The 11,698-nt window shown below is 49.4% G+C and overlaps 1 protein-coding gene across 1 annotated transcript; it reads right to left on the reverse strand.

Annotated features, from left to right (window-relative positions):
- Positions 1 to 1,745: 1,745 nt before the first annotated feature.
- LOC101177132 lies at positions 1,746 to 10,883 on the reverse strand. The gene is given in 7 exon segments (XM_030814374.1): positions 1,746 to 3,008; positions 3,151 to 3,239; positions 3,373 to 3,472; positions 3,474 to 3,618; positions 9,420 to 9,450; positions 9,453 to 9,492; positions 10,854 to 10,883. Coding segments are annotated over 7 exon segments (444 nt in total). The 3' UTR covers positions 1,746 to 2,999.
- Between the last annotated feature and the right edge of the window lie 815 nt (positions 10,884 to 11,698).

The following is an 11,698-nucleotide window of genomic DNA, read 5'->3' on the forward strand; positions in this document are numbered from 1 at the left end:
TAAATGAACGTCCAGAGAGTGGTTTTCAAAGTGAGATCCATGGACCCCTAAGGGTTCTTAAGACTCTTTCTGGGTGTCTGCAAAGCCAAAACTATTTAATAGGAATAAAAAAGACTTTTGTTTTTTCTAATGGGTGTTCAGGTGTTCACTTCAGCAGCACATACACAAATGGGTGTTCAGTGGAGTTTTCCAGAGTCTACATGATGTGTGTTATCACTACAGCTTGAAAGAAGGAGGTATGAAAATCCAGCTGTTGGCTGGACATGGTGGCTCATGCCTGTAATCCCAACACTTTGGGAGGCTGAGGCAGACAGATCACTTGAGGTCAGGAGTTTGAGACCAGCCTGGCCAACGTGGTGAAACCCCATCTCTACTAAAAATACAAAAAAAAAAAAAAAATAGCTAGGCATGGTGGTGCATTCCTGTAATCCCAGCTACTTGGGAGGCTGAGGCAGGAAGATTGCTTGAACTGGGAGGCAGAGGTTGCAGTGAGCCGAGATTGTGCCACTGCATTGCAGCCTGGGTGACAGAGTGAGACTCTGTCTCAATAAATAGATAATTAAATACATAAAAATTAAATACATAAATACATAAAAATAAAAAAATACAACAAAAAAGAAAATCCAGCTGTCTATTAAGCCAGACATTGGGAAGTTTTTTTTGTTTTGTTTTGTTTTGAGACAGAGTTTCACTCTTGTTGCCCGGGCTGCAATGCAGTGGCACTATCTCAGCTCACTGCAACCTCTGCCTCCTGGGTTCAAGCGGTTCTCCTGTCTCAGCCTCCTGAGTAGCTGGGATTACAGCCGCGCACCACCACGCCTGACTAATTTTTTGCATTTTTGGTAGAGATGGGGTTTCACCATGTTGGTCAGGCTGGTCTCAAACTCCTGACCTCAGGTGACTCACCCGCCTCGGCCTCCCAAAGTGCTGGGATTACAGGCGTGAGCCACCGCGCCGGGCCCATTGGGGAGATTTTTTTAAATATAAAATGGGCCAGGGGTGGTGGCTCATGCCTGTAAACCCAGTACTTTGGGAGGCCAAGGTGGGCAGATCATCTGAGGTCAGGAGTTTAAGACCAGCCTGACCAACATGGTGAAACCCCATCTCTACTAAAAATACAAAATTAGCCAGACATGGTGGTGCATGTCTGTAATCCCAGCTACTCAGCAGGCTGAGGCAGGAGAATCACTTGAATACAGGATGCGGAGGTTGCAATGAGCCGAGATAGTGCCATTGCACTGCAGCCTGAAACTCTGTCTCAAAAAAAAAATATATATATATATAATATAAATTTTATATATATATAAAATAGATATATACATACACACATATATGTATAATGATGTCACTCTTCTTATTAAATAAACCATTTTTAGAAAAAAATGTAGCTATTTGCTTTTTTTTTTTTTGAGACGGTGTCTCACTCTGTCACCTAGGCTGGAGTGCAGTGGCACGATCTCGGCTCACTGCAATCTCTACCTCTCGGGTCCAAGCAATTCTCCTGCCTCAGCCTCCCAAGTAGCTGGGATTACAGGCGTATGCCGCCATGCCCGGCTAATTTTTGTATTCTTAGTGGAGATGGGATGGGGTTTCACCATGTTGGCCAGGCTGGTCTCCAACTCCTGACCTCAAGTGATCTGCCCACCTCGGCCTCCCAAAATGCTGGGATTACAGGCGTGAGCCACCGCACCCAGCCTGTATAAGTGCTATTTATGTTAACATGCCATTATTATTATTTTAAAATAAATGAATATTTAAATTTTTTTCCACTTGAACTTCTACTACCGTAAATATTGACAGATAAACTCATATGAATGAAAGCCTGCTGAGACCCTCAGCCATTTCTAAGAGGGTGAAGGGTTCCTGAGTGCAGTGTGTTTGCAATCTGTCAGTCTCAATCAATCATTCTTGCTGTGCAGAGTAGTTCTTGCACACAACTAAACCACCACTGTCTGGCAACCCTGGCACCACTGGGCACTTGTGGTCATGGAGACAGGCCAGGACGTTGCAAAGGCAGAGTGCCTTCCTGGGCCTCTGATCTGGGCCGCTCTCCCTGTCAGTGTGGCTGGCGGTGCCTGGCAGTCACCTGGGCGGGCCCCTGCTTCTCTCTTTGGGCCAGTGTTGGCTCTGGAGGCTCCCGGTGCATCTTTGTCTTCAGTCTGAATGCTGCACTCAGACTTTACCCTGGGGACAGGCAGGACACTGCCTAAGCCACCTGGGTAGCCCTTTGTGTGATTACCGCATCCAAGCTCCATGACTCATTCCTTCTCTACTGCCCCCACCCTACCCCATTTCCAGATGAGATGGTCTCCCACCTGCAGGCTGTTGGCTCTATTGTGTTTCACCGGGAATCTGATCTCCTCTGCTTTATATCTTCCAGAAATTCTCCACTGTTCTAGTCTGTTGGTGGCACTTTTCCTGGTTTTCAAGGACTTCTAAGTGTTTTTATATTTATCCTACTACATCAGAGGGTGGGGGAGATAGGTAGGAGAGTTGCAGTTGAGCCTTGAACAATGTGAGGGTTGGAGAGCCAACCCCTCACGCAGTCAGAAACCCTTGTATAACTTCAGGCTCCCTCCAAACTTAACTAATAAATAGCCTACTGTTAACTGGAAGCCTTACTGGTAACATGAAAAAATCAGTTAACAAGTACTTTGTATATGTATTTATACTGTATTCTTACAGTATACTGTATTCTTAGTTTATTAATTAAGCTAGGGAAAATAAAATGTCATTAAGAATATCATAAGATAAAGTATTTACTAAGTGGAAGTGGATTATCATAGAAGTCTTCATCCTCCTTGTCTTCACGTTGAGTGGCTGAGGAGGAGGGGCTGGTCTTGCTGCCTCAGGGTGAGAGGAAGACATGGAGGAGGTGGGAAGGGAGGCAAGAGAGGCAGGGACACTTGGTGTAACTGATTGAAAAACATCCCTGTGGGTGGACCTGCACAGTTTGAACCTGCGTTATTCAAGGGTCCGCTGTGCTTGAAACTGTTTAGTCAGCAGTCCTGAACGAAATGTAAACAATGGTTGAATGAAGGAGCAAGGGAGCCTAAGGGTGGGGAGAGGCGGGTGTCCGCCAGGATCTTCCTCCAAGACAGGGTTGTTGCGAGGGGCAAATGGTGACTGATGATCCACAAGAAGGCGTACCTGTGTGACAGCACCTGTAAGCCAGGTGGGATCGGGGTGTGGCCTGTCGTCTGCTGTTTTCATCTGGAGCTCAGCAAATGGTGGAAGTCCTAGGGGGACAACATACACAGCTTAGCAGCAGGTGCCCCTCTCTTTGGGCCTAATTTAGCCAATGGGAGTTTAATTTAGCCACGGGGGTGTAATTGCTAGAAGAAAAGAGAAGAAAAAACCTGATGCCCTCACCGCCTTCCAATCCTGACTCTTCAGGAAAAGCCTGGCTCTCCGACATCTCCAGAGTGCCTGGCCAGGCGTGAGAAGGCGGGGTGTAGCGGGTGTGTGTGTGTGTGTCGGGGGGTGGCAGGATGCTCCCCAGAGGCGGAGAGCGGCGCGTGGGGGGTGCTGCAGGCGGCCTGGGAGTTTGGGGGCGCCGCCCTTCCTCCTGCCTTGGGCCCAACCGGTGGATACTGTCGAGTCTGTTGTAGTCCCCTTCTTAGGAAAAGCACAGACAGCCCTTTAAAGATGTTGACCTGACAGCAGCGGGGGGCCCAGGGTGACCACGGAGCAAATCAGGGAAAGGAAACTTAGGTCGCCACACATTTGATTTAAAAGAAAATAACTTCCCTCCTGAAGCAGGGGCTGGGGTAGGTGCCCTGGCACAGGCACAAAACCAGAGCGAACCCTTGCCGCTGCTCCGGAACGTCGGGCCACACCCTCCGGATATGGGAAAGGCTTTCTTCTCTATTTCAAATGACCCTGTTTCGCCTTTTTTTAGATGCAAATGTTTATTTGGTCTGACTTTGAAATACCTCGGAGCAGCTGAAATAATTGAAGGCAGCCCTGTAAGAGGCAGCATTTCCCGACCTTCTCACAGGCAAACCCTCTGCGGGGGCCGCCAAGGGCCCCCGCGAGACACCTGAGGGGCAGCACAGCCCCTCCCTCCCTGGGCCGTGCTGGCCGTGCCGCAGCTGGTCACCCGCACGAGGATCTCGGGATTGCCCTGCAGACTGGCACTTCTCCAGGGAAGTGATGGCAGCTGCCATGGAGCCAGCATTTGTCGGGGACCTGGCACACAGGCCGCCGGCTCTGGGAGAGGGCTGAGGAGCTGTGGGGCTCACCTTTCAGGGATTAGCTTGTGTAACTTGACTTGTTCCCCCAAATCCTACAAGTACAGAGAATATGCGGAAATCTGTGAGCGAAACAACCTTCCGCAGCTCGTTGTTGTGGGGATTAAATTAGTAAAATGCCTAGAAAATACGATTCAGGAGGAGTGTGGGTGCGTGTGACTTGCTGGTGGGTGGGCTCCACTCACCACCCTCCCTCCGCACCTGTCCGAAGCATTTGAACCAAAGCAACTCCATCTCTAATAGCGGCCGGTAAAATAAGGCTAAGACCTACTGGGCTGCATTCCCAGATGGTTAAGGCATTCTAAGTCACAGGATGAGATATGAGGTCGGCACAAGATACAGCTCTTAAAGACCTTGCTGATGAAACAGGTTGCAGTAAAGAAATGGCTAAAACCCAAAATGGCAACAAGATGTGTCCTCGGTGGTCCTCGCTGCTACACTCCCACCAGCACCATGACAGTTAACAAATGCCATGGCAACATCAGGAAGTTATCCTATATGGTCTGAAACGGGGAAGCATGAATAATCCACCTCCTGTTTAACATATCATCAAGAAATAACCATAAAAATGGGCAACCCACAGCCCTTAGGGCTGCTCTATGGAGTAGCCGTTCTTTTACCCCTTTACTTTCCTAATAAACTTACTTTCACTTTATTCTGTGGACTCGCCCTGAATTCTTTCTTGCCCAAAATCCAAGAACCATCTCTTGGGGTCTGGATCGGGACCTCTTTCCTGTAACACACCCATTGAGAAGTGCTTGCTGATTTGAGGGTTCACAGTGTCAGGGGCTGCCGCAGTGTCACCCTATTTTATAGATGAGAAAACAGCATCCGAGTTTTTTGTTGTTGTTGTTTTTTGAGATGGAGTTTCACTCTTTCCCCCAGGCTGGAGTGCAGTGGCGTGATCTTGGTTCACTGTAACCTCCACCTGCAACCTCCACCTTCTGGTTTCAAGTGATTCTCCTGCCTCAGCCTCTCACAGTAGCTGGGATTACAGGTGCCCGCCACGCCTGGCTAATTTTTGTATTTTTGGTAGAGACGGGGTTTCACCATGTTGGCCAGGCTGGACTCGAACTCCTGACCTCGTGATCTGTGGGCCTCTGCCTCCCAAACTGCTGGGATTACATCAGAGTTTTTAAGTCAGAACTGGAGCCAGAGCCCAACAAGTGCCAGAACCCGGCCTTCCCTGAGGGGCTGGCACGCTGCAAAAGGTCGCCAGCTCTCCCTCTTCGGGGGTGAGGTGTGGGTGGTTGCGTTCTTGCGCCCGCCCTGTGGCTGGCCGACGGGTGTGCAAGGGGGTCCTCTATTTTGCTCGGTTTTGCCTGGGACCGTGTGCCCTGTGTGCTGCGTTGTGGTCTCAGCAGTGGATCTTGATAGGCACAGCTGGACTTCGTCCTCACTTGCCTGCTGTGCCCCGGTTGGGTTTTTTTTGCACATGCCCTTCCCCCTGGCAGTTGCCTTCCCTCCCCGCGCCCTGGCTGGCTCCCACTCTCGGCCGGGGCTGCCGGATTCTCTATTAGACTCAGCAAGGTACCTGCAATGTGCCATGGTGGGGGCCTTCCCAGGTACGCCCATTATCCCATCCGGGGCTATGGCAGCTCCTGACACAAAGTAGCAGCTCACATACGAACAGTGGTGGTGTCCAGGGCAGATGGAGAAACGGGCTGGCAAGACCAGGCAGCACAAACCCAAAGCAGCCTTGCCTTCACTTCACATAGTGCGCTGGGCCTTTCCTCTGCCAGCGTGAGCAGCTGGAAGCCGGCCGAGCCCTGTTCCCAGCTCTGAGAACATTGTGCTTGCAATAGGAGGGAGTGGAGTGTCTGGAGTTGGTTTCTTCCAGTGGGTTTGTGGTCTCGCTGATTTTAAGAATGGAGCCACGGGCCTTCCTGGTGTTACAACTCTCAAAGATGGCAAAGACCCAAATAGTGAGCAGCAGCAAGAGTTATTGTGAAGAGCAAAATAACAAAACTTCCACAGCGTGGAAGACAGACCCAAACAGATTGCCGCTGCTGGCTCGGCAGGGAGAAGCTGGGGCGGGGGAGAGGCAGTTTTTATTCCCTTATTTGTCCCCGCCCATGTCCTGTTCTTGTCCTATCAGAATGCCCTTTTCTCAATCCTCCCTGCGATTGGTTACTTCTAGAATCTTGCTGATTGGTCCATTTTACAGAGCGCTGATTGGTGTATTTTACAAATGTCTTGCTAGCTACAGAGCACTGATTGGTGAGTTTTTACAGAGCACTGATTGGTGCAGTTTACAATCCCCTTGCTAGCTACAGAGCGCTGATTGGTGCGTTTTACAATCCTAGCTACGGAGTGCTGATTGGTTCGTTTTACAATCCTCTTGTAAGAAAAGTTCTCCAAATCCCCACTGGACCCAGGAAGTCCCGCTGGCTTTGCCTTTTAGTGGGACTGTGTTCAGGAGACAATTCCACTCAGGCATAGTGGCCTGACCATGGGGTGCAAAGCTGGCCAGACAGCCTTCCAGGTGGTGACTTTTACTATACTGGGGATGTGGCTTTATGGAGCCATGCTGGCCTCCCTCCAGCAGGAGCCTGATGGATCAAAGATGGAAACCAAAAAAATACCGGAAGAAAATGATTAAAAACAAAAAACAAACAAAACAAAACTGTTGGCCGGTCGCGGTGGCTTAAGCCTGTAATCCCAGCACTTTGGGAGGCCAAGGCAGTCAGATCATTTGAGGTCAGAAGTTTGAGATCACCCCAACCAACATGATGAAATTCTGACTCTACTAAAAATACAAAAGTCAGCAGGGCATGGTGGCATGCTTTCAGTCCCAGCTACTCAGGAGGCTGAGGAAGGAGGATCGCTTGAACCCAGAAGGTGGAGGCTGCAGTGAGCCACGATTGTGCCACTGCAGTCCAGCCTGGGTGACAGAACAAGACTCTGTCTCAGACACACACACACACACACACACACCCCTGTAATCTTGGAAAGGAGTGAACTCTTTAATGATCTTGCAAAACCCTGTGGCCATAAACAACATAATTGATTTATTCTACCAGATAAGAAAAAATATATCTGCATGGCAGAAAACATCCTGCTTAAAGTTAAAAAAAAAAGATAAACAGAAAAAAATTATGGCACATTTGTAAGGTGGAATTTACCCTGCAGTCATGAAAAAGAATAAGGTATACTTATGTCTATGTGAAAACAGAATCACATGCATAATAATATATGCAACTTATGTCACAGGCAAAGGGGCACTATAAATCAAAGAAAGAAATCCAACAACTGAATTGGAAAATGGGCAATGGGAAGAAATCCTTCCCAGAAAAGAAAAATGCCTCTAAACATTCAAAAATATGCTGACTGTCATTACAATAAGAGAAACGCAAACTGAAATATCAATGAAATCCTACTTTCCGTTATCAGATCGGCAAGTTCCAAACTTTGACAATTGCCTTTCGAGTGAGCTGAAGGGACATGCTCCATGGGGGAATGTAGTCACATTTACCAGAACTGCACACATATGTTCTCTGGCCCAGCAAGCCCACTTCAGAGTCTTGTCAAGACGTGTAATACAGAGGCTTATCAAAGCATTGTAGTGATTGGAAAAGGATAGGAACAACTTAAGCATTATCGAGATTAATTACGTCACATCCCTAGGTCTGCATTACCATGTAGTCATTAAAAAAGAGGGAGGTGGCCATGTGTGCTGGCTCTCGCAGTGTAATCCCAGCACTTTGGGAAGCTGAGGCAGGTGGATTATTTGAAGTCAGGAGTTCGAGACCAGCCTGACCAACATGGTGAAACCCCATCTGTGCTAAAAATACAAAAACTAGCCAGGTGTGGTGGTGGGTGCCTGTAATCCTGGCTACTCGGGAGGCTGAGGCAGGAGAATCGCTTGAACCCAGAAGGGTGAACGAAGATCATACCACTGCACTCCAGCCTGGGCAACTCCGAGTGAAACTTCAGAGTGAAACTCTGTCTAAAAAAAAAAAAAAAAAAAAAAAAGGAGGTATATTTAGGTCTGTGAAATGCAGCAATCTTCAGAGTATATTGTTTCATGAAAAAGAGGAAGCTAGAGGGTACGTGTATAGATTTATCTCATTTGTTCGAATGAGTGTATGTGTGTGTGCACACAGAAATTCCTGGTAGGATGCATAAAACATGGACATTAGCGTGTTTTCTCTGGGTTTCCTCGGGTGCTATGAACTGAATGTTTGTGTACTCCGCCTCCCAAATTCATATGTAGAAATTTTCAGCCCCAGTGTGATGGCATTAGGAGGTGGGACCCTTGGGAGTTTAGGTCAAGAGGATGGAGACCCCAAGCTCTCTTCCTGTTTCCCTGCCATGTGGCCATCTGCAACCTGAAGAGAGCCCTCCCCAGGACCTGACCGTACTGGCACCTTGATCTGGGACTTCCAGCTTGCAGAACTATGAGAAATAAATGCCTGCTATTTATAAGCCACCCAGTCTGTGGTCCTTTGTCATAGCGGCCTGAGCTGACTGAGACCGCCAGGTAAGAGGCCTGGGGTCTGGGGTGGTAGCATTCCTATTGTCTCATTTATTCTGTTTGAATGTTTGACTCCAAGCATAAAGGACATTTTTAGGTCTTTTGTTTTTTTGGGTTTTTTTTGAGATGGAGTCTCACTCTGTCGCCCACGCTAGGGTGCAATGGTACAATCTCCACTGCAACCTCTGCCTCCTGGGTTCAAGCAATTTTCCTGCCTCAGCCTCCCAAGTAGCCAGGATCAGAGGCACCTGCCACCATGCTCAGCTAATTTTTGAATTTTTTGTAGAGATGGGGTTTCACCATGTTGGCCAGGCTGGTTTTGAACTCCTGACCTCAGGTGATCCACCCACCTTGGCATCACAAAGTGCTGGGATTACAGGCGTGAGCCACCATGCCCGGCCATTTTAAGTTTTTTAAAACAGTCAAAGCAATGCCTTGGGGAGGCTGCAGTCTGGCTCTGTCCCACCCTCGCCTGCTGCTGGTTGGAAATGGGGCCAGCCCAGCTGCTCCCTAGGTCAGGGTCTAGAAGGCCAGCCCTGGAAAGGCAGACCCACAACACAGCCAGTGCAGCACCAGGAAGGGTGCCCTGGGCTGAGGTCTGCATGGGGCAGCAGAGGCAGAGCCTGTCAAACCTGCAGACATTTCTGCAGTTGATTATGTTCTTACTTGTCCCTAAGATGAGCACTTACCTAGGCATAGCTGATGCCCTCTGGTGGGGCAGGGGGGTGTCCCAAATCTGATGCTGGAGCAGCAGGGGATCCGCTGTGGGTAGAGACCAACAGGCAGGCTCTGTGCCGTGGGCTGGCTGGTGCACCCAGGAGACCTCGGCTCACACCCTCCTGGGAAGGACTGCCGGCCACTTCATAGGTGGAGCACAGAGATGCTGGCTCCACCCCCGTGTGTGGGTGGCACTCTGTAGTCACCAGCCTGGCTGTCTGCCCCCTTGTTCCAGGCATGGTCTCAATGGCCTCAGGCCTTCCCTCCTGAGCCTGATTAAGAAGCAAAGCACCCTGCAGTAGGCGACACTCTCTTCTTAGGAGGAGGCGGTAATTCTCACTAACAAGTGCTTTTCTTCTACCACATCATGTACATTAAGTGTTTTTGTTTTGTTTTGTTTTGCTTTTTTGTTTTTTGTTTTGTTTTTGTTTTTGTTTTTTTTGGATACGGAGTCTTGCTCTGTTGCCCAGGCTGGAGTGCAGTGGCGCAATCTTTGCTCACTGGACCCTCCGTCTCCTGGGTTCAAGCGATTCTCCTGCCTCAGCCTCCTGAGTAGCTGGAACTACAGGTGTGCGCCACCACACTTAGCTAATTTTTGTATTTTTAGTAGAGACAGACAGGGTTTCACTATGTTGGCCAGGCTAGTCTTGAACTCCTGACCTCAAGTGATCTGCCTGCCTCGCCCTCCTAAGTGTATATTTTTCTTTATTTTATTTTATTTTTTTTTTTGAGACAGAGTCTTGCTCTGTCACCAGGCTGGAGTGCAGTGGTGCCATCTCGGCTCACTGCAACCTCTGCCTCCCGGGTTCAAGCGATTCTCCTGCCTCAGCCTCATGAGTAGCTGGGATTACACACGTGCGCCACCAAACCCAGTTAATTTTTGTATTTTTAGTGGAGATGGGGTTTCACCATGTTGGCCAGGATGGTCTAGATCTCTTGACCTTGTGATCTGCCCGCTTCGGCCTCCCAAAGTGCTGGGATTACAGGCATGAGCCACCGCACCAGGCCGTGTATATTTTTCTAAATAGACACCTGACCGTGCTTAGGTCATCCATTGAAATTCTCCCGCACTTGCTGGCTTCCCTGCATTCAACTGAATTGCGCATGCCCACTGCTGCTGCATAACCTATGGTGGGCACAGCCATGGGATAAAGCAGGCAGTGCGCACACATTCCCCTGCACAGTCTGTGGCCTGGCCAAGCCCCTGCGCATTTGAGGCTCCGGGCAAGGCTTCGTGTCCCAACAGTTTTGGGTAGGGGCAGGAGGTGGGTGAGCCTGTATCCCAGCAGCAGGCATGTCTCCTTGGGTTTTCATGTCATCTGTGCTGCCTTCTACCAAGATCCTGCAGCAGCTGAAGGGAAACCCCTCTCCTTTTAAGGGTTAAACCCCCAATGGCACAGAGCAACTTACCTGCCCTTGCATGTGAACACTCCCATCTTTATCACGTCAGTAATTCTTGCTAAAAGCAGATGTAATTTTGAAGGTGGGTAAAAGTAACTTGAAAAGTTGGTGGGCAGATGGCAGAGAGCCTGCTCATCCTTCTTTCAAACTGTCATCAGCTGCACAGGTCTCAGCTGCCATCTCATACTATTATTATTGCTATTTTGCATGTGTGCACACCTCTTTCTGTGGGTGTGGAGGGAGGGGACTGAGCAAAGCCTCAGGGAGGCCACATACGTTCTCAGCGCCATGCTTCGCCGGTGACTGGTCATGCACCATTGGCAGGCCCTGGAGCACGTGCAGGGAACAGAGTTCCCGGCTCTGCACACTCAGCATGTGTGGTTCATACTGTCACCTGGCTGGCTCCTCTTTCTGGGTCTGTGTGAGCAGAACAGGACACATGCTGGGGACAGAGCTTGCCCGAGGGGCTACCCAGGTTATTTCCGTCTTGGCAATGATGACACCACCCTGAGCTCATTTCTTCTTCACAGCAATCCCAGGAGATGGGAACCATTATCCCCATTTTCTTGATAGGTAGACTGAGATGTGAGTGAGGGGAACAGATGGGACGAAGCTAGGACCCAAGGACAGGTGAAGGCAAGGAGGGAGAATGCTGCTAATAATGAAGGCCATTCATTTGGTCCAACCCAGAAGCCTGGGCAAATGGAGACAGCTGGCACTACAGAGGCCATGGGGCAGGGGCAGTGGAGGCCAAACCAGAGGTATTGATCAGCACTCTGTCTGGGAAGCCATTGAGATCCCAGGTTCCTTCCACAGCATGCCTCAGACAAGCCTGGAAGTTTGTTCTTTG

This window comes from Nomascus leucogenys, chromosome 6 (genome assembly GCF_006542625.1).
Source record: "Nomascus leucogenys isolate Asia chromosome 6, Asia_NLE_v1, whole genome shotgun sequence".
Classification (NCBI taxonomy): Eukaryota; Metazoa; Chordata; class Mammalia; order Primates; family Hylobatidae; genus Nomascus; species Nomascus leucogenys.